This window comes from Pyxicephalus adspersus, chromosome 8 (genome assembly GCF_032062135.1).
Source record: "Pyxicephalus adspersus chromosome 8, UCB_Pads_2.0, whole genome shotgun sequence".
In the NCBI taxonomy this organism is placed as follows: Eukaryota; Metazoa; Chordata; class Amphibia; order Anura; family Pyxicephalidae; genus Pyxicephalus; species Pyxicephalus adspersus.
This window is the reverse complement of record NC_092865.1, coordinates 51344542-51367269: the sequence shown is the minus strand read 5'-3', so window position 1 is coordinate 51367269 and position 22728 is coordinate 51344542. Positions and strand designations below refer to the sequence as shown.

Here is a 22728-nt window from a genome sequence, read left to right as displayed (position 1 = left end):
ATGAATGGCACATGAGTGATCAGAAGGGGAATATGAATGACACATGAGTGATCAGAAGGGGACAATCAATGGCACATGTGTGATTTTCAACAATAAATGTGTACTGTAGTCTTCTTCATGGAAAAATAAGACATCCCCCTGAAAATAAGACCTAGGGCATATTTTGTCATTTCAAAAAATATAAGACAGTGCCTTATAATCGGGGAAACAGGGTATGCCTTTTTTTCTATCTCTATTTATTTTGTGCTGAGCACAACCCTCTCATGCTACAGTGTGGGGTTCTTAAACCAGATTATTCTAGGAAGAGATTTCTGGTACATGTTTTTCTAATCTAAAACCATTGTCACATGGGCATAAATACAAAACTGTAATGAGAGTTTTTTTAAATGCTTTTGTTTTGGCATTTTTACATATACGTGCTGTATAGCAGCACTATGACTTTGGTTTTACTTTATTGTATGCGCAGGGTTCTGCTTTCACACCCAGCTTTACAAACTCTGATTATATTTATAATATACCGTATTTACACATGACCTACGGTTGCCCCATGCTCGCAGCAGAGTCTTTATCTTATCTGCTGGTTGGCTTGTGGTTTACGTGGGTGTAAAGGCAGATGTATCACTGATGTCACAAGTGTGGCTGAATATAAAACGTACACAATGAGACAACCTTGAGCATTGTGCGTTCTACCATATTGAGAAGTAAAGTCTTTGGAATGGTGTATTGTATGCAGGCATGTCTTTTATGCTTTTAGAATTATGGTCATGCTGATATCAACATGACACAAAATGAAATTGCCATGCAGTACAGATTTGATATTGTCTATTATATGGAGTGAGACCCATCACTGATGAGTGGACTTCAGATAACTGGGAAGCTGGACAGCTATTACATTTTTTTTCAATTGTCACTGCTGATATGAAATAGCCTAGCTTGACGTGGAGCTTCTTCATAGGGTGTTTAATGGTGTTAGTGATAACTTATATGACACCATCATTAGCCATAGCACCGTACACAAAATCGGACAATATAAAAAATATGAATGTATTTCTAATGGACAGGTTCATAACTTTCACATTATGGGCTGATGTTTATTGATACTTGTGCAAATGATTGAGTACAGGTGTGCCCAATGAAATGGTCCTGTTAATACAATAGTATACAAACACTTTGTAGACAATTGGGCACAACCAAATTGGCCACAATTTAGGTGAAGGCCCTTTTCTGGTCCAGCATGACTGTGCCCTTTGTACAAAGCCAGCTCCATAGACGTGTTTTAATATGTTTGGTGTGGAACAAAAAGTGTCCTGAACAAAGCCTGACCTCAACACCTTTGGTATGAATTGGAATGCCAATTGCGAAGCAAGTCTTCTCATCCAACACCAGTCCATTCTTTTGGCAGAATAAACATATAATCTCAGACACACTCCAAAACCTCTTGGCAAGCCTTGCAGAAGTAGATAAATTTTTATAGATAAAAAGTGGAGGTAAGTGCCCAAGTGGAGGTTAAGTCTATATTAAAAGTGTACATACAGAAAAAAACCAAGATACAGGAGGCTAAACCATGTGAGCTTACAATCCAGAAGGATAAGGATGAAAAACAAGATAAAGGCAAGGTAACAGTATTTTCTTATTGCCCCCTTCCTTGCCTTTCCTCCCCCCATCACAGCTGCCATCAAATCATCTGGTATGGGGATGTCATTTGAGAGCACCATGGAGGTCACATGCTTTCCATACTTGGTTATTTGGGGCCAGACATAACAGAGTAATTCAGCCAGCACTTTCAGTAACCACCAGGCTGTTTTTATGTAGTTACTGAAAAGTTGGGGCACAATACAGAAACACTGGACAGTTGGTGCAAAGTATAAAGACAATGGAAAAATGGGACAGATTTATAGGGGGTGACAGGATTCCTATGGCAACAACAACTGGGAACACTAAATTTGTCTATTTCAGCTTCAACCCACCCAGCGGAAAAAAAAAACCCTGGTAATGCATGTCTGGATCACTGGAAAGGTAGAGATCAGTGGGTTGGTGGGTTACTGGGGGGGTTGGGGGTTCTTTATACAGACGTCATCCTTATTTATTGTTTTCGGGCACACCGTTGCTCGGCTTCTAACTTAGGACACTAAATCAATATAGGGATTGGCAAATAGATATGATCAAAGACAAGCTAGCAGATAGGTCTTCTTTTGCCCCCAGCACCCAATGTGTTGATTAATCCAGCCTTTTACCTCTGATGGGAAGGCACGATATCCGTTATCTGCCGGTAACACTGCACTTCCTCAAAGGCCCAAAGGGTCGAACAGATCTTTATTCAGATAGAGGAAAACTATTTTGTTATCCGCATTAATGACGGTTCCTTGCTTTCGTCGAGGCCGGACCCCCCACTTGAGAATCTACATTTTTGTTAGACTTAATTGGTATTTAATATACTAATCTGTTAATTATTAGTCCCAGGGAACGTGCTTAGGGGGATAATTCCGTCCTCGCAACTCTTTGATGTGCTAAGACAAGGCTGCAAGCTCTGACATTATGTCTAGCTCCGGCTAGAAAGCTTGGTCCTGTTGTTACCAGTGAATCTCGATATGAATCCTAGAACACAATGGAGCGCGTAGCCGGCTGTTTTACGAGTCTGTTCAGCAATTCGCTCATCATCATTGCTCTCTTTATTAGGTAATCCCAAAAGTCCCCTATAGAGTAGTTTGTGCTTGTAGTCGGCTTGTTTTTAACCTTTTCTGCTGAAAATTTTTGGGTGTTTGTACAGTATTTCTAAATTAAAGTGGCTCCGAGGGTCCCCTAAAATCAACCTATTAACAGATATATATTTTTGTTCATGTTTGGTAAGTAAGGTGTTTTTTAGGCATTTATTACCTCTCATAGAGATCACTGTACTCAGTACAGTAAAGACATGATCTTTGTTAAGGCATCATTCAAGGTCACTTGAGATTGAGGGCACTTCTTGTGTGACACAGGTCAGCTACTGGTTCAGCCTCTCACCTTGTGGGTAAAACGTTACAAGGTGAATGAAGAAGTTTAAGGATGAGGTAGTAGTTGCTGAAAGAATGACTTGAAAGACTTTTGCGCTTCTGCTATGAACTTGGGGATGAATTGCTTTACAATAGCCTCAGCTACAGAAGTCATTAGCTCCAAACGCATTCCTTACATAGACATAGTCCTGAATCTAATTAATCTTTTAGAGCGCTCACTTTTATTTGCTCCTAAACAAGAACATAAAATAATCAGTCAGTGTTTTCCCTTGCAAAGGATCGGTGACATCTGAAAAAATACCAGTTTTCAATGAGTTTCAACGTTCTGGCTCTGACACACTCATTAGGGCCACCTCCTGGAAGAAGGATGGAGTGCTTGGTCCACCCATTCCCTCCAAGACAGTACAGAGCTGGATCCCCCCCCAAAAAAAGCTGCAGATCTTCAGCACCACACTGACTTACTGCCTTATCTAGGTCCTTTAATGCCTTTCGAAGGTGAAATTGAGAAAAATTCTTTGCAATACCCTTCAGGTCCAACCTTATGTTTCACACTATGCTACAGCACATATTTATTGTCCATCATCAATGGATCATCAACCTGGATTCTCCTTCTGTTGCCTAAGCAGACTGTTGGGGATAGCACTGGATCGGAGCTGGGCTTTGCTGCTTTTTTTTATTATGTTGTGTGGACTGGTGGATTTTTAGCTCTATTTTAGGTAAGCACAGCAAGAGATTATTTCAGAAAAGTTAGACATACAGTTTTACTCCCTTTTATTTTACACATTTGGTTTTGTCATTCTGCAGAGTGAGAGGAATTCCAGAAAAATAAATTCCATTGAATTGGACCCACTTAGGGAGGCATATTATCTCTGTGGGGTTAGTTGAAGGCCAATTGCCTATTTCCTGCTCAAATTTGTAATAGATTTTTTTTCTCCGAAGGTTGCCTGGTATGGAGAGCTGGCAGATTGCCCTTGGGCCGGCTTTTGTTCCTTTATTTTCTGTAAGCATTTCTCGAAATGATGGTATTTCCTAACGTTATTGAGATTACGGCTGGCAGTAGGCTTGAAAGTCTCCCGTCTGAGGTGAAAATTAGAGGGAAGGGCTGTATCCATGTCACGAACAAACAGCCAAGGTGCACATTTTGCTGGCAGCTAATGGTGGTTTGTTGTACAAGTCACATTCCTCAAAGTGTATGTCAGAGCAAAAGACGTATATATATTCTCTACATCTCTGCAATACGATCATATAAGGTGCAGAAAATACCCTTTTGATCTGCCAGAAATCCAGCAACCTCTTATCGGAATATATAGCCAGCAATCTCTTATAAAGAAACTCCATCTCTTCAGCACTGAAATTCAATTCAGTTTAACAGCCCTGCCTGTGTTCTATCCGCCTCTTCCTTTTGTTACAGCAATGAAAGGGGAGGAAAGGGGGAAAAGGGCTCTGTAGTCCAATCTCCATGTGGTCGTTACAACAAGACACTTTAATGTATTTATAAACCCATTTCTTTGCACCCTTAAAATTAGAAATTCTGTACAGATACTGGCTGACGTATATTCAGCAAGGACGATTGGCCACATGGAGGAGAAGATGTACTGTAGGAGATAATTGCAGACTGAAACTGATAAATTAAAAAGTTACTGTCTAGGGCGCTTATTTTTTAAAAATTCTCTTTTAAACTGAAATTGGACTTTAAAGTAGACTGAAGTCCTGCAAAATTGCAAGGAACAAGAGCAGTATACATCCAGCTTGCTAAAACTAGAGCAAGGTGCCAAGGACAATGAAAGTTCAATGCACGGCAATGTTCTCCCCAGCCCTTTTTAGCTGGGTGCACCACCGGGCACTTTTCAGCAACCATCTGTTTTTGGGTGGTTACTGAACTGTTTGGTTATACAGGGGTCGCCACTTGCCTTCAGCTTCTTCACACCCAGCTTAAAAATAATTCTGTGGAGTATACTAAATAGGCAGTTGCCATCCAGTGGCCAAAAAGAGCTGTTAGGAAGATGTCGGTAGTGTAGGAACATGTGACAAATGGAACCCTGACCTGTCTCCATTTAAGGAGTGCACACTTACAAGTTTAAAGCAGAACTTAACACTTTTTTCAAAATGTTGCACAGAGGCAAGTCCTTTATTTCATTGCAGAATGATATGACCTGTTCCTTTTCAGTGTCTTCCCCAACCCCTTTTAGTAACTTTTCAGTAACCACCCGGCTGTTTGGGTGGTTACTGAAGAGTTTGGTCATAATACAGGGGCTGCTACCCACTTTCAATATTTTGAAAGTGCTTCTGCAAAAAAATAATCTGCCTGATCACAATTTTTTTTCCCAATTCCCTTGCCTTTCATCCTCTTCATTCTTGGGTATCCAGGTGTGCAGCAATTTGTGACAGAAGAGTGATCAGGCAGGTAAATGTTTCATTGCAGAAGGGGTATTGCCTGTCCCTTTCTGCAATAAAGCTCAGCATGATAGCAAAAGTTCAGCTTTAAATAAGAGTTTTATAATGTTAAAGAATGCTTATTCATTATGGAAATGGCTTACCCCCCTCATCCCACAATGGAGTCAGGAAAACTACCCCTATGTGCACATCCAGAACTACTGGTGTATAGCACCGATGGTGCCTGGATTTGGTTTATTCCAGATTGGCTGTTTCATGCTTGGTAAACTTCTGAATCTTCACTCTTGAATTGTTACAAAAGTGAAGCCTTTAGCCTTCAGCAATAACTTTATTTATTTATTTTTTTTTACTATTTACTTGTCTCGTTGTCAGAGCCGACTTGTCAGCCTGTAAGACCGTCCTGTCTTGTGCCTGAGCTCAATGCTAATAACAGGCACTCTAAAACCTGTCATATAACAATGTTGCTGTCAGGATTACATGAAGGAAATCTAAAGATGTTGTAGGTGTAGTTTTACTCCAGAAGAGTCTGTGTTGTCAGTTCTTAATTCAGACAGGTGACATGTCAGCCTTCACGGGGGCCCTTTAGCCTTACATCAGACTGACAGGAGGAGAATACAGATAAATACCCACACACACAGCTATCCATACTCATACACCAAACTAAAGTGTACCGAAAGCCAATTGTTTTGGAAGGAGTGGGGGTAGAGTTAGTACTCCTGGCTTTTATTGTTGTGTGCCAGTCTGGGAGATTCACCTTCTTCAGATTTCACTGGATCTCATGAGTTTTTTCCTCATTAACTCTTTACTCTTGTCTGGAGTTCCCTTTAAAACTCCTCTTTTTCAGCTACCTTTTAATGTGCATTTCCAGTTCCTGGTAGCTGTTTTGTCTCGTTCATTAATGGAGCTCACACGTAGAGTGCATTTGGATTGATGTCTTTATGGGCCTAATTCACTTACATTAGAAATATCTGATTTTACGACCGCAGGTTTATGGAACTGTATTTTATTATTCATACCATACGTCAGTCCTTTGCTAATTTGTACAGTTTGTATGGTCTCAGGCCTGGTTCAGGGTCCGGACAGGGAGAGAATGGAGAAGATATGCCTGCTATGTATAGAAAAGACAGTTTTTTCAGTTATTATTATTACACGGTATTAAAATTGCACCAGCATACTACGCAGCATTGTACAAAGTCCATAGTCATGTCACTAGCTGTCCCTCAAAGGTCTCACAATATAATGTCCCTACCATAGTCATATATCTTTTAATACAGTCTAAGGCCAATTTTGGGGGGAATTCAACTCATTGCATGTTTTTGGATTGTGGGAGGAAACCGGAGTACCCATGAAAACACAGGAAGAACCTGCAAACTCCACGCAGATATGTCCTGGCCGAGATTAAAATCTGGGACCCAGTGCTGCAAAGGCCGGAGTGCTAACCACTGAGCCACAGTGCTCAGAGGTTGTATATTTTACTCGCTGTCATCTTTGGATATCCTACTTGAAAGCCATGAAATTGTCACTGAGCAATGTTTCCAGATTGAAATCAGTAATCTCCACATGTGGCTTTGCTTCGTTAGGTGGTGCAAATAGTGGTTCTTGTGAGGCTCCCCATCACTGGCACCTTACCAGCTGCTCAGCAGCTCCAACTTCTGTGCTGGTTGTTATTGAACCAGAGTTTTGTAACATTTTGCTCAACCAGTAAGTGGAATGGTATACTATTGATGACAATGTGGACCATGGCTGCCCAATGTGCATCACCATGACTGTTTGTAGGATGTGTTAGGGTGCTCATGTGACAAGGTGGCAATGCAGAAGCACAGTTTGGACAAACCAAGTATTACCATTTATAACAATAATAACTGGACAGAACTAATAATCTATTCAACAACAAAACATTTTGTCAGTCTTCTTGCACTGCTGCTCAACTTTTAAAACTCTCCAATTCCTCTGCATCTTCTTCTCTTTCTGCACGTTTTTATTGGACCCCTTTTTGCCACTCTACCCCCTTCCACCTTTGCTTCTCTTCTCTGATATCCTGCCACCTCTGCAAGCTCTTTGCACTCCTATCCTCTTTCACATCTCTGCATGCATTACTATTACATCTCTGCCCTGACCTGGTGCATCCCATGTAGGAATCCAAACACCAACAAGCTGTGCAGTAAAAAAGTATCACCCGGCTGCCCACTGTAGAGTTGGAGACAGATTTGGGAGCAGTAGGCCCAACTTTGACTGGCACCTGTGATGCTCAGAAAAAAATGGAGTAAAGAGAGAGCATCAATGTGAGCAACTGCAAACCATTCACACTGCTAAGGCAGCGGCATGTTAGAATCCACCTTCTCTCTGATGATGACTGTGATGTCACAAAGTGTGGTCGGCCCTCCCTGCACCCCCCCAGTGATGCCACTGTAAATATTGAAATGGCTTGTAAAAAATTATGTGAAGATACTTTTCATAACATAGAGCTGTACTGGAAATTAGAGATGTTTGGCAGCCGTGAGCATTGAAGAATATTTTGGAATTAAGCAAATCTCAGTGGATATGGTTTTAATGAAAAAACATAATTATGCCAAAAGGCCAAGGATTTTGAAAGTGAAAATCCCTAATGTAAGGTCTAGCAGGAGGAGTGCTTTCAAAAGAGAGGGAATGCAGATTTATATGGACCTCATGGCTGAATGTTTTGAAAAGGATAAAATGACCACACTATCGGATGACCTTCTGCTGGCAGGTTGTCTCCAGTGGCCAAATTGCTTGCCCTGAATTTAGGGAACATAAAATAAAAGAGGTGCCATATTAATACTCTCCAGTCTCAGATCTCGAATAGTTCGCATAATCTTCACAACGTGAGCTCTGGTGAAGCTGTTCACATTAAGATCACCCTAAATTAGTGTTCCAGGCTGGACTCCATCAAACAGATATAGAAAGGAATGTCAAACCACTTTGTAAAGGTGTTCATAATTTATTATATAACAGCCAAAATGCAGCCAATGTCTTTTACGGGGCAAAAGAAACCCCCCCTTCTTCAGGAAGTATGAATTTTAACACCACTACAGGCAGGGGTACCTCTGAAATCTCTCTGTATAATATGCCGATTTATAGCAGCATACCGGTGTAGCAGAAAATCTGCAGTACAGTTGTGCCCTGAGGAAGGAGCCAGTTCCTTTAGCCCCCGTGGCGCGTTGGCTGTGTTTGTTGCTGTTGGAAAAACTGCAGACTCTTTCACATAGTGATTTTGTGCTCTTTTTTTTTCCACCTGTCTGTTGATGGGCCCTGTATTTGATTGTTTTTTGGTGGAGTTAGCATTAAGGCATCCAGGACAAATAACAAAATTTGATTGGTGGCACTGAGTAATACTGGAGTAGATGCCATGATTTCTTCTCTTTATCTTTCTGCACAATAGTTGTAAATGTGACTGCAATAATACAGTGAAATATTTGACCTAAAGGGGTCTTAAACACAAATATTTAAAGGGAAATCCACATTCCTTTGGAGGACAAAGAGATAACAATAAGTAGATATGTTTGTTACTATGGGGGAGCAAGTGGAGTGGAGCAGATAGTATGTTCCTCTGGAGAAAAGAGGGAGAACACTGACTGGATGCTCTTCTGGAGGAGATGGATCATTGAGCAGGCATGTATGTTGTCTGGAGAAATGATGGGAACACTGAGCAAAGATGTATGTTCTTCCGAAAGAGAGAGAGGAACACTGAACAGACATGTATGTTCTTCCGAGGAAGAGAGGGATAATTCTAAGTGGACAAAGGGAGGGGAACACTGAGCAGACGTGTATGTTGTTCTGGACATTGTAGGGTAACACTGAGCAAGTGTGTATGTCCTGGAGGAGAGAGGGAAAATGTTGAGCAGAAATGTATAATAATGTGGGAGAGAGAATCACTGAGCAGGCATGTATGTTCCTTTGGATGAAGGGTAGGAAGAGATGCATTGCCACATTATTATTATAGTTATTCTTACACAGTATTTCAGGGTTCTCCCCAGGCCCTTTTAGCTGGGTGCACCACCCGGCACTTTTCAGCACCCACCCGGCTGTTTTTGGGTGGTTACTAAAGAGTTTGGTCACAATACAGGGGCTGCCACCCACCTACAACTCCTTCCCACCCGGCTTAAAAAAATTTCTGGGTTGAGCACTGTATTTATATAGCGCCAACATATTACGCAGTGCTTTACAAAGTCCATAGTCATGTCACTAGCTGTCCCTCAAAGAGGCTCACAACCTAATGTCCCTACCATAGTCATGTCTTCAATACAGGTCAATAAGGTCAATTTTTTTTTTTTTTGGGGGGGCAATTAACCTAACTGCATGTTTTTGGAACATTAGCAATATATAAGCCAGGAGAAGTCAGTCTTTTTTTCAAATCTCAGTTTTGCTGATCTTAGCTGGTCTGTAGCGTCTTTGCTTCCCCTTCTTGTCCACATACATCCCAGCAATAGCTCTATGTTATACCTAGTGGTGGGTCTTTTTAATGGTGACAAAAGTGTATTTTTGATTGTGTTAAAACAGCAATATGTAGTTTCCATCAGAAGCTCAGGTGACAGGGTAACAGCACAATCATTATCTCTGTACTAGGAAATGCTTAAACAAGGAACCTTTTGGTAGACTAAATTTTTTTTAAAGTTGTTGATTTAAACATTTTCAAAAATACTTTTAAAATTAGATTTAGATTCAGATATTAAAGATTTACGAGATTGTAGTGATTGGGATTACTATTTATTTCCAATGACTGTAACTCTTTTAATGCAATCTCTAAGTTTTATAATAGACAACCAAGACAGAGGTTTCACTTGAAGGAGGTGATCGTTAGCGGAGTTTATTATTTTGAGTGTTTGAAGTCTGAGTAGTAGGACAATCTACTTCTTAAAAGAAACGGACTTCCTATCGGTGCCATCTGTCACTGGCATCAAAGCCGTGCTATTCCTCCTTCCAGACAACACCAGAATGGCACTTTAACTCTATCCATACCCCGCGGAAAATGTTTCTTCCCTGCCCGTGCACCGGCGGCTTTTCCCAGGGAGGCGATGGTTAATATCACATCTCGGTTAGAGAAGTCTTGCCAGAAGCAGAACATTCCACCGTATGCCCAATAAACTGTCTCCTCTGGGTCCCTCTGAACCATTGAACAACGCCAGCTAGGTCTGCAGTCGGAGGAAATGCCATAAGACTCTCTTTTGAGATTGTGTAAATCATATCCACCTAAGGCGTAAACAAGTGTTTACTTTGTAGCTCTGCGTACTGGCCCACTTACTAACAGTATGCCTTTTTTTTTCATGAAAGTTTACAGGAGCTGATATAATGAACACAATTCCGTGAACTTTTCTTGACACAGAACTTTTCATTGAAAATAATAAATTCAAAACTTACAGCTTGGCCTAGAAACAAGACTTTGTTACAAGGTTTCAATACTGGGCTCTGAGTTCAGTTTTCAGCACTCTACATGCGTGAAGTTTGCATGTCCGGCCCGTGATTGTAATAATAATAAAAAAATTATTTATTATTCCTCTTCCTGTATGGGATCTTTGGCCATCTTGATTGGCTGGAATGGCATAACATTGCGACTGTGTGGGAGTTCATTCATTACCAGTATGTGCAGGGGAAGGTAGGATCGTCGCATATCCTGGCAGCTCAGCTTTTTGTGAGATACCTGGAGCGCTCAGGCAGGTAGGAGGGGGTTATCGCCTGTCCCTTTCTGTTTAATGACGAATCCTTAAATAATGATATAATCATGAATCCTTAATCGTAGAACTTTAGTTCTGCTTTAACCCACAGTTTATAAACTTGCCAGTCTCGGTGTGGATTTGGAGAATTACCAGGCACTGTCAATCTAGTTGGGGTGTCTAAAACCTGCCATGTATATTTTCTAATATAAAGCCCAGTTCTGGACAACTTAGGAAACATTTAGAATAATATTTAGTAGAAGGTTCCTGTAATAAAAAGATACATCAAATTGCAATATCAGTAATGGCTAATCTGTTTAAAACATGCAAGCTTTGGGAGCTGGGACAAGGTAACCTTGATTCAGAAATATTTTTTGAATGCATTCTAAGTAATGTGTAAATTGAACATAAAATGAAAGGATTCACATCACTGCCCACGCCACTCCTTCCTCCCCCCCAACAATGACGGAGCCATCTTTGTTGCAGTATTCTTCAGAGTCACCATCTGCTCCTGGAGATGACACAGTCATGGTGCCTATGTAGTTCTTTGTGCCTGTGGAACTGGAGAAGATAGACTATCATTGGAGAACCAGCAAATCAGGCCCGATATATTAACTGACACAAATCAGAAAATCACAAATGTCACCTCTGCTGCAGCAGGTCACCAAATTTTTACGATGTTGCAATTTGATCACTGTGATAAAGGAGACTGAGGAGTTGTATCTATTTGCATGCAGCAGAAGTTTGACATCATCTGAGCAAAGCCAAAGTCACGCTCAAGTTTTTTATTAAGGATACTACTATTGCTGCATATTGTAACAGTAGAATGGATTCTTCCAGACCAGTAAAGTTACTGGAAGGTTACTTTTCTGCTGCACAGTCTTTATAAAAAGGTTTCTTTTCTTCTCAACAGTGCAACCAAAAAGCAAAAGCCGTTTTAGTTTGTACTTTGTTTTGAGCTGTCAGCATTTCCTCTGAAACAGAAAGTTTATCTGTTGAAAGCAAAGAAAGGCATCATATGTATTGTGCCATCTGTTGCTGGCAGCAGAGCCATCAGTCTGTTCTCGTAGAGCAGAAGAGAGTAATGCACTCTTCTGTTAGAAACAACGTAATAATACCCAGAATTGTGTCTTTTTTTCTGCAGATATCCATACACTTTCTGGGCGTTTTCAGTGCATTGCATGTTAGTCACAAGTGTCCAAAAGCAGAGAACGTGTTTTTTGTCTACTACAAATATAGTTTAATATCCCACAATGGGCCTCATTCATCCAGCTGAGTGTGGCACGCTGAGCCTTACTAAGCCGTAGTAAACCATAAAAGTAGATTTGATTTGTAGGAGTTGGAAAGGCTGCAAAAATGGACATAAATTATTATTGTAGGAAACATTTGCCTTGTGAATTGAATGTCTGATTCCAAAAAGCTTTCTCACAGTGAAAGATTTAGGCTTGAGGCGAAATAGATTGAATCAGCATCAGCAAGAAAATCAGTTATTTTATTAGTTATGTATTTAAAACTTTTTCTTAGCTCAGTTATGGTGTTTTTGTAGTGTTTATTGATCATAGACACCATTTATATTCATTTTTAATTCATTTTTACAGGAAGTAGTTCAGATGAATAAATTGCTAGTTACAAATTGCTGCAAATCTCTAGTGTTATCGCTTTGAAACAGCAGCAAATAATTACTACTATTGCTACTGTGTCATCTGTGTATCATGGTCTTAGGTAACATGTAAGGGTGTAAGGGCTAATTCACAAAGGCAGCGCGGTTGCGGTCCGTTTACCACTGCCTCACATCTGAAAACACTGCCGCTTGGGGAGATGCCACATGTACCCACTGCAGCCCCATAGAGAATGAATTGGGGCAGCAGTACTGTCCACTCCCACCAGCTGTCAAGGTGCCATTCATGGGGAACCAATACTTCTTTCAGGGCTCTCCCAGTACTCTCCCCAGCATTGAGTCACATTTAATAAAGCTCTCCAAGACTGTAGGGGATAGACTATCATGAGGGAACCTGGGTGATCAGCACACCTGGAATGGATTTCATAATCACTGGCTATTTTTTTTCAGTCCTGGACCAGATCCATTCCAAGTTTGCTGGTTCACTCATGACAGTCTATCTTTTCCTGTCCTGGAGAGCTTTGATAAATCAGGCCCATTGTCTCTATCTTCTGTTCACTGCAAAAGATAAATTCCATTTCTTTAGTCCTTTATAAAGCAGTAGGCTAACAAGCCTACAAAATAAACAAGTACAGTGGTACCTTGGTATAAGTCCTTAACCACCTGGGCGTTACACTGAGGTCTAGATTTCTGTTCCAAAAGCGTTACAGTTTTTCATGAAATTTTTTTTTTTAAATTGTAGACCTGTAACTTACAGAAATATGTCCGAACAGGGTTCTAGTAGATATCATGAATATAAAAAATGTTTGAAACACACAATCATGTAAAAAAGAAAAAATTACTTTTAATAAAATTAAATAAAAGACACAAAAAATCAGCTTAAACAAGAATTCATAAATAAATGAAAAATACTGAAAATGCGATAATTCGGTATACTGTATAGTAATATATTTTTCTAAAACACCTCCCTAGTGTCCGTCACATACCTATAGAGAAAACCACTTAAATATATTTTCTATTATTTTGTATTGGATTGGATGCAGGACTTTGTATTCAATCCAATACAAAATGAGAACAAAATTCAAACTCTCATTTTGTATTGGATTGAATACAAACTCCTGTATCAAATCCAATACAAAATGAGAGTTTGAATTTACCAATTACATACTTTGTATTTATTTTGAATTATTTTGTATTGGATTGGATACAGGAGTTTGTATTCAATCCAATACAAAATGTGTTTGAATGAGTTTCAGTTTGAATTTCCCGCACACGCGCCGACGTCATCGTACGCGCCGACGTACACGCACGGAGGGAGAAGAAGCCGGGCGGCTTCTTCTTCTAAGCTGGCCGGTTTAGAAGAAGAAGCTGGCCGGCTTCTTCTTCCCGGAGAGGACACCCGACGCTGGAGGACGACGCTGGAACACGACAATGGATGATTGCAGCGGGACCAGGTAAGTGATCGATAAACCCGAACTTTTCTCACTGTATGAAAGTTTGGGTTTATTGATAATTGTAACTTTTTGAAGCCCGTACCAAGGTCGGGCTTATCGCTCAGGTGGTTAATCTGTTCCAGGATCCAGATTAAATAGAAAATGATTAATCCCGTTCCCATGAAAAAAAAATCCTATTGTTATTGGCTTTTATACATTGATAGGGCTGTATGAAATAATTTAAAAACTGCCTAATACTAAAGTACATAAATACAAAAGCAATTAAATGAAATAAATGAAATAAATGAAAATGTAACCTCCCTTTACCTTGCTGGGAAGAGTAGAGTGCCTACTAGGATGGTGCTGAGAAGGGAGGAGAAGGAGATGTTATGTAATTCCCAGAGAGTTATAGCGCGAGTTGTGCACTGAATGATAGCAACTGGCAAACTGACGGCAGTCATGGCTTTGTCTCAAGAGAGGTAAATACTTGAGACAAAGACCTTATACCAAGGTGGACTCATACCGAGGTACCACTGTATAACTTATGACTGTAGGCCCCATGGAGCTTACAATTTAAGAATACAAGATGATGAATCCTAATTATTCTGAATAGTAAAAGTTGTTCAACTTTATCAAGGTGTGGTTTAATGTGGTTTAATATGTACTAGTGGAGCTTTCTATATAACACTCCAACAGCTAATGCATACAGCATACATCTCTCTGCATGTCCTGGGACTTGTCGCATTTAATCAGCTCTGATAGTGGTCTGTATCGGCCTTCAAAGTAAAGGTCATACATTCATTCTGGCTGTAATGGAAGGATCAAGCTATATGTCTCATCTGTGTAAGTCTTAGTGTAATATAATGATTCAGGCCTGGTGTCACCTTGTCAATTTTTAAAAAGATAAAAAATTTTTAAACAGATAAAAGAGTTGTGGGTTTTGATTCCTTAACACTTACAAAATAGTGATTTATAACCAGCTATGCATTGTTACTTTGGCCCTGATTTATTAAAGTTCTCCAAGGTTGGAGAGAATACACTTTCATCAGTGAAGCTGTGTGATCCAGCAAACCCAAAATTGATCTGGTCCAGGATTGAAAACATTTTCTAACAAATAGCTAATTACATTTAGGATATCCATTCCGGGTTCCATTTACATTTAGGATATCCATTCCGAGAATTTTAAAAAATCAGGGCGTTTGTGACACCGTGTACAAAATCTCCATACTGTATAGGTAAAGAGGAACTAAAATTAAAAAAAAATCACACCTACTATAACTTCTGCAGAAACCTTGATCACTCCTGCACTCTCCTCAATTCAGTCCTGCTCCGTTCTGAAATCCTCCCGTCGCGATTTTCTTCTTTCTTCTGCCTATGTCACCCAATCTTGCATTGTGCAGGCATGAGATCAGATGATGTAGCCCACTGAAAAAAATAGTGCTAATCTCTTGGCGCATGATTGGCACATTAAATCCCCAATGCAAGAAAAAAACATGCGCAGAAAGAACAGCCCAAAAGAGCAGCTTTCACGTATTCCAGGAGGTTCTGCGCTCCCATTCATTCTTTACCACTGCTGTGGCAGTAAAGAGAAGGGGAGAGGCTTCCCCCTTTTTTAAAAAGAAAAAATCGATTAGAAAAAAAAAGATCATTTTCCCTTATAATAAAGTGGTATCTACTCTTTTATATAAAATAAAAATTTTAGGGATAGGTCAGTCTTAAACAGAGCTTTTTACAGAAATCACACATTGGGTTATTGAAATTCTCCCTATACTCAGTCTTGATAATTATTCTTTTTTTTCATTATTCTGGGCTTATTTGTTTATTTTATTTTTTTACGCTAGCCTATTACGTTTTATTTAGTCTAGGAAAAACTGACCTACCTTAAATATTTAAGGAGGCAGCAGAAAATGAGAAAATCACAGGAGAGTAATATGCTATGTGCATGTATGGGATTTGATTGGGTGGAGGAGGTTGGCTACCAAAAAACAGGAAAGCCAACTTTCCTGACAGCCAACTCTTGATGACGTCAGAAAAGAAGATGACGGCGCGGTATCTGACGTGAGCCAGCAGAACAGCATGAAAGAGGATGACAATAAAGGATTTGCTGGGAAATCATCAAAAAAAGAGAATAGAGGTACAAAGTCCACTTTGAAAGATATTCAAAATAGTGAAGTGTTCTTGTTTCATCCCTTAATGTAAAGGCAGAGACAATAGAAGTAAATGAGTCCTTAACAAAAACTGGGAAGCCTGACAGCAAATAAATCTTCTGTGCATTGCCTGTGCACAACGGCACTTCGTTTTGGCAGGTGAACAGGGTCTATAGGACTATAAAATGGAGAAATGTATTCAGATTGCTATATTTTTTAAAAGAAATGCTTTGACATTGGCTTTAACTCATCTTTCTCTCTTTCCACAGGTGACAACTGTGAAGTAGACAGTGGCTCAGGACGGTGCGTGCCTGGGGTTTGCAGGAATGGGGGGACGTGCACCAATCTGGCTGAAGGAGGCTTCGCCTGTCAGTGCCCATCTGGAAGCTTTGAAAAGCCGTACTGCGAGCTGTCCACGCGTTCCTTCCCTCCAAAATCGTTTGTCATGTTCCGGGGACTGCGGCAAAGATTTCACATGAGTCTGTCATTAACGTAAGTGCCACCGTCTGCCCCTAATGCCCATGTGATAATGAGGAGGTCTGTGCTGGTTTGTAGGGTGTCTGACTTTTATGTCTGTCTCACTACGAAGGGCTGACATACATATCAATTCACTTTTTAGCTTGTGGGTTGATATTAGGATTGTCTTTCTTTTCAGAAGGAAAGAATATAATTTGTACTACTTACCCTATTATCTTTGTGACTTGGTATAAAATATATGTTATTACTTGTTATGCTCGAAAGTTTGTGCAACCTGACCATCTCATCTGCTTTATGTCCAGACTTGTGGACACTTGGTCATGACATCTATAAATGGCTAAAAGTGTGCAGAGACTCCTCCATATTGTTCAGATGTTTCCACTAAAGGGCACTGTTAAGGCTACAGCATACAAAGAGATTTTTGACTATTGTGTTCATCCAATATTAAAGTAACAGTTTGGCAAAGGCCTTTTTCTATGCCAGCTTCATACATGGCTTGATTATTGTTAATATTACATTGTATTAATATAGCGCCATCATATTACACAGTGCTGTACAAAGTCCATAGTCATGTCACTAGCTGTCCCTCAAAGGGGCCAATTAACCTAACTGCATGCTTTTGGAATGTGAGAGTAAACCGGAGTACCCAGAGGAAACCCATGCAAACATGGGGAGAACCTGCAAACTCCATGCAGATAGTGTCCTGGCTGAGATTCTAATCTGGGACTTGCAGCCGGAGTGCTAACCTTTGAGCCCCGTTCTGCTGATAAGTTTGTTGTAGAGGAGCTTGAGTAGCCTGCACAGATCACTTAACTTAACCCTACTGAACACAACAATGGAACACCAACAGCAAACTAGGTCTTTTCATTCAACATCAGTGCTCTTGTGGCTAAATGGGCAAAAATTCAAACAGACACGCTCCAAATCCTATGGAAAGCCTCACTAAAAGAGTAGTGGGGGAGAGGGGGCAAATCCAGAATAATGGTTTTGGAATGAGATGTTGAACACGTTCATATTGGTATGATGCCATCTCTAAAGCTACGTACACACTTCCAATTATTATCGTTGGAAAACGAACGACGAACGTTCATGCACGATATATATGAACGATCGTATAGCACCGATCCTGCACATAGAGTTAACGACACGATCGTTCGTAGATATTTGTACAATATCTACGAACGATCGTGTCGTTACCTCTATGTGCAGGATCGGTGCTATACGATCGTTCATATATATCGTGCAGGAACGTTCGTCGTTCGTTTTCCGACGATAATAATTGGAAGTGTGTACGTAGCTTTAGTCCCATAGATAGGCATTTAGATAGAAGAACCATGAAACAGTCATTATGCAGAACTCCTAATCAGTAAATACAGTCTCCATACAGTGTTCTCCCTGGATCCTTTTAGCTGGGCACACCCCAAACACTTTTTAGTAACCACCCTGCTGTTTTTGGGTGGTTACTGAAAAACTGGGGCTGCCATCCACCTACAGCTTCTTCCCACCCAGTTTAAAAAATAGTGTGCATATGTCACAAGCTAAGATGACAGCACCAATGTTGACATGCAATTATTACCATACTAGATTTGGGTTTTCAAATGGACAACTTTTAAAAATTCTTGGTTGACTGGCTGTCTGTGGCCTTTCTATGTCACCGACTGACATTAAAGGGGATCTGTAGTTCCAGTAAAATGTTTTATAGATATACCCTTTAGGAAAATAGTCCTATTAGCAAACCAACCTATAGCTGGTGAAGGGCGGTGGCTTTCTAGTTTATGGTCCTGCCATAAGTTTCATTATTCAACCCATATCTGCTAAAATATTCACCGTGCCCTGATGCCAGTAACCGTTAGTAAATCATTTTAATTGCATCCATCAGTCAGCGGCTTCCTTTTACTGTTCCCCAATTGATTCATCTGAACATCATTAGAATGATGATTCATTCATATGGTTACATATTGATCTGCTCTCTAAAAAGGCCTTTCCAGGTTTGGAGAGCTGACGGGTCATCAGAGATAACATTCACACTCTGGTCTTGATGTAATCAACCCGGGGAGGGCTTGTGTACAAATCATTACTGTAGTCTTATCTATTATAGTCTGCGGAATGCACAGAATTAAGACCTGAAATTGTCATTTTTGGTCAGTTGTGTGGTCAGATTCTAAAGATTGTTCTTCCTGGAAATGTAATGTGCATGTTTGTTCCATACGGGCTGATGTCAGCGTACACAGAAATGTACAGGAGCACCACTCCATTCCAGCAGCCGGGTTACAAGGATCCTATGGGCAAAGGCATCCTCCTTTTAATCTTCCATTCCTGGCTTACTACTGGGTATGCACATCCACTGCCATATGTATCCTGTTGGGAGTCAGACATCGGGTGTTCATTAGATGAATAACAATGGCAACAAATTTAGGATACCACTGCACACGGCTCCACAAATAGCCTTCCATGAGGCCAATTACAAACTCCTTCCTTAGTATAAGGTTCCCTCTAGAATGGCTAAATAACGTCCTGATACCTCTATCCTCTGTTTTTGGGGCTGCGGATCTCTTGGTTCCTTATATCACATTCAGTGGCAATCTCCTAAAATCTAGTTGTTTTGGACACAAGTTTACCAATTTTATACCTTCCTGGGGAGGGTTATACACAAGGATCTATTTTCCTCTCCACATGGGCATATAGTTTGTTTGGGACTTCCCTGGATTCTCCCCTCCCTCCTTTCCTTCTCCTACCATGTTCTATCTTCCACTTTCCTCTTTGTTTGTCTTTGTTTTATGTTAGTGTCATGTCCATCATCAGTACAAAAAGCTATTACCCCTGAATATCAGCTTAGAATGATGACACAATGAGAGGTCTCTTTGCGATTTGCTTCAAATACAGCAATATTAATTAAGGTTTCTACATTTTGAACTTTTCACTTGTGTTCATGACAGTTAATGTTCAGTGATATGTATATGATATGAATATGATTTTCATTGTTCTGTGTCACCACTTCTGTTACCTACTTTTGGACATGACATTGTACTATACTTGATGCGTCTACACTGAACTCAAATGGATACATTTGTTGAATAAAACCCTTAGAAAAGTGCACATAGGGTGACAACACTTTGTCCTGCCTCAGAATTTTTTTGGAGCCTTTTCCTGTCCACATGCAGTGCAGGTATACTAATGATGACAACCCATGCTTTTGATGGGTTAAAACAGCCATGCAGGAACATCGTCTGAATTGTCACCCTTAACCAACCATACTGCTGCTTTTCAATGAGCACCTAATATTTCTAATCAAATCTAAAGCATGTTGATGTGGACAGTACCAGGCTGATTGAGGATAACATTTGATGGACTGGCACATCTCACAAATGTGAATATTGCTTCGTAAGTGAAGGGGAAACTTGCAGGATGTGATGGAGTTAATAAGAAGACAAAATGTATCTCCTGGCCAAGTTCACTTCTGCCTGCATTATATCAGACCCACAGCCGACAAGACAGACGGAAAGTGCCTCCCGTCTTATCAGAACAGGAGCTAATTATCTCTGTCTCTCTTTTATGGATAATGAATGTAGCATACTCCAGATGTATATTAGGCGCCGCTTCAACACTGTAGACGTAGTAATTAGTCCGTTCCGTCTTTTATTGGTTTTGTCACATTTTATTAGATTTGCTCATCTATGGGGATCTTTTTTTATGAGCCTCTGAGCCCGCAAAAATTTAATCTCATGCCCTAAAGAGGTCACGTTTAATAACAGCTGCCCGCTGCCTTCGCCGCACTGGGATAAAATAACACTATATATTGAAAGGTTAGGAAGGGGGGACTCACTTCACTTATTCAGGGGCTCTCTGTAATTCCTTTCCCCCTTAATAACCAGAATGTTATTTTACAGCTTGCAGGTTACCTGTAGTAACTTTGGTTAAGGAGGCCAACATGAAACAGATGTTTCCATGTTGTGTATTTGTTGACCAGTGAAATCACACGCTGTCTTTGATGTATCTCCAACGGTGCGGGCATGTGTTACAATCCACGTGTGCAGGCATGTGTTAGAATCCACGTATGCATGTTTACAAGTCAAAGGAAATGAGAAGACTACTTGGTCAAAATTATATAGCAGACTTTTCATTGTGAGTCATTTTATAGTAGAATTCCATATAGAAAAAGTCAAAACAAGTTATACATTAATTTTATAAATTTTTTTTTTGGAAGTATATGTTTCTTTTGTAATATCCTGAACAAAGACATTGGAATTCACCAAGCTCAGCTAATCACTGGGCTAGGTTGCCAGTTGGATAGGGCCTTGTACAGTTGGATAGGACCAAAATTGTCAAGCAGGCAGGCTTTACATCATTGCCCTGAGTTTGTTAGTCCAACATGAAGACCTTGCAGGCAAACCTTACCTTACCATTGTGCTGATTCTACTTTATTGGCCTATCAGCAGGCTAGGGGAAGAATTGGTGGCCAAGTTTTATTGGTTAACCCACAAGTCTTGGTGTGCAAAATAATTATTTTCATTGTCCGTTAAAACAGCTTTATGATTTATATTTTTTTTTAACCCATCTACTTTATTTTATTGTATGGTTTGTTACCATATTTGTCATTGTCCATATTCTGCACTAAGCACGATGTGACCAATTGCTTTATAGTTCTGTAGTCTGTCATGTACTCTAAGGTTTCCCTGAACTTCAAAGTTCCAGAGGTATGCACTAAACAATATTTACAGATCTGTTTTATTATGCTGCTTCAGTGTGCTCATAATCAATTAGTAAGCAGGCCTGCTCCAGAAAACATGTGCTGTATAGTAACATTATATACAATTGTCAGGTGTGGGAAAACAAATGTCCCTTTTTCGGTGGCATATAACTTATCTTCACTAAATGATCAAAAGTATGTGAAGACCCTCTACATGGTCCAGGTGTTTGCAGTGAGGGGTACTAATATTTCCTGAGGGTTTCCATCCTAATTTTCTGTTCCAACATGAGTGTTCCCCTGTACATAAAGCCAACTCCATCAAGACATGGGGTGATGAGTTTGGTGTAGAGCATCTCAAGTGCCCTGCATAGAGCTCAGGCCTAATGAACACCTTTGGAATAAACAAGAATCCTTATTGGTAACCTGGTCTTCTCATCCAACATCAGTAGCTGTATTCACAAATGCTCTTTTGGCTGAATAAGCTCAAATTTCCACATCAACTTTCTAGGAGAGTAGATGGTTATAGCTGCAAAGATTGGTGGTGGTGGCACATCTCCATAGTTTTGAAACGGAATGTACAACAAACATATAGGCATTAAAGTCTGTTGTTCACAAACCTTTTGTCATTTAATTTGCATATATTATCTTTTTTTTGTTTGCTGAGATTTTTTTTTAAAAATCCACAATCAGACAAATGATAAAAGAAGAAAATGGCAGCACTCTGCAAGGGAACAGGGACAGGTGAGTATTGAGGTTTAGTTCAGCCTTAAGTTAATCATTTACTTGGCCCATTTAGGTTCTCTTGTTAGATTCTCCGCCTCACCCATGGATAATTCACCATCTGCCATGTTCTCCTGCTGGAGCCCTGAGTCTAATCTGTGTGAAAAATTCATTATCTTCTCCTCTAACCTATGTGACAATAACCTCAAGCACTGCATCCTTAGAAGAAGAGGTGAAGGTCACGTGCTTCCTTATACCTGGAAAAATTGGGTATTTCCAAGGCCTCCAGCAGACGAACGAAGCGTGCAGAGGGTGATAATCAGCAGGGACAGGGCTGTCACTTTGTTAAAACGTTCCTTTTAAACGCAAATCCTTAATGTCCGACCGGGGAACGTTTTTTTAAAGAAAGCTGATTGCCCTTGACAAGCTGAAGGCATAGTTGGAACCTGTAAAGTCTGCAAGGGCAGCTTAATAAGAGAACAAAGCGTATATTTAAATGTATACATGGACATTTCTCTGCAGTAATAACAGTTTGGAGCCATTTGACCCTCTTAGCAAAGGCCATTAAAACATCCACTTGAGAAGATGATACG

General features: G+C 40.2%; 1 protein-coding gene across 3 annotated transcripts in view; it reads left to right on the top strand.

Moving 5' to 3' along the window:
* CELSR3 (cadherin EGF LAG seven-pass G-type receptor 3) overlaps window positions 1-22728 on the top strand; it is a 106057-nt gene that overhangs the window by 42057 nt on the left and 41272 nt on the right. For all 3 annotated transcript variants that reach the window (XR_011921988.1, XM_072420579.1, XM_072420578.1), the window contains exon 3: window positions 16521-16743. Coding sequence is in view for 2 of the 3 variants with exons in the window: in XM_072420579.1 (XP_072276680.1) it covers window positions 16521-16743 (223 nt within the window). In the remaining variant the exon portion in view is untranslated. The remainder of the gene's footprint in view (window positions 1-16520; window positions 16744-22728) is intronic.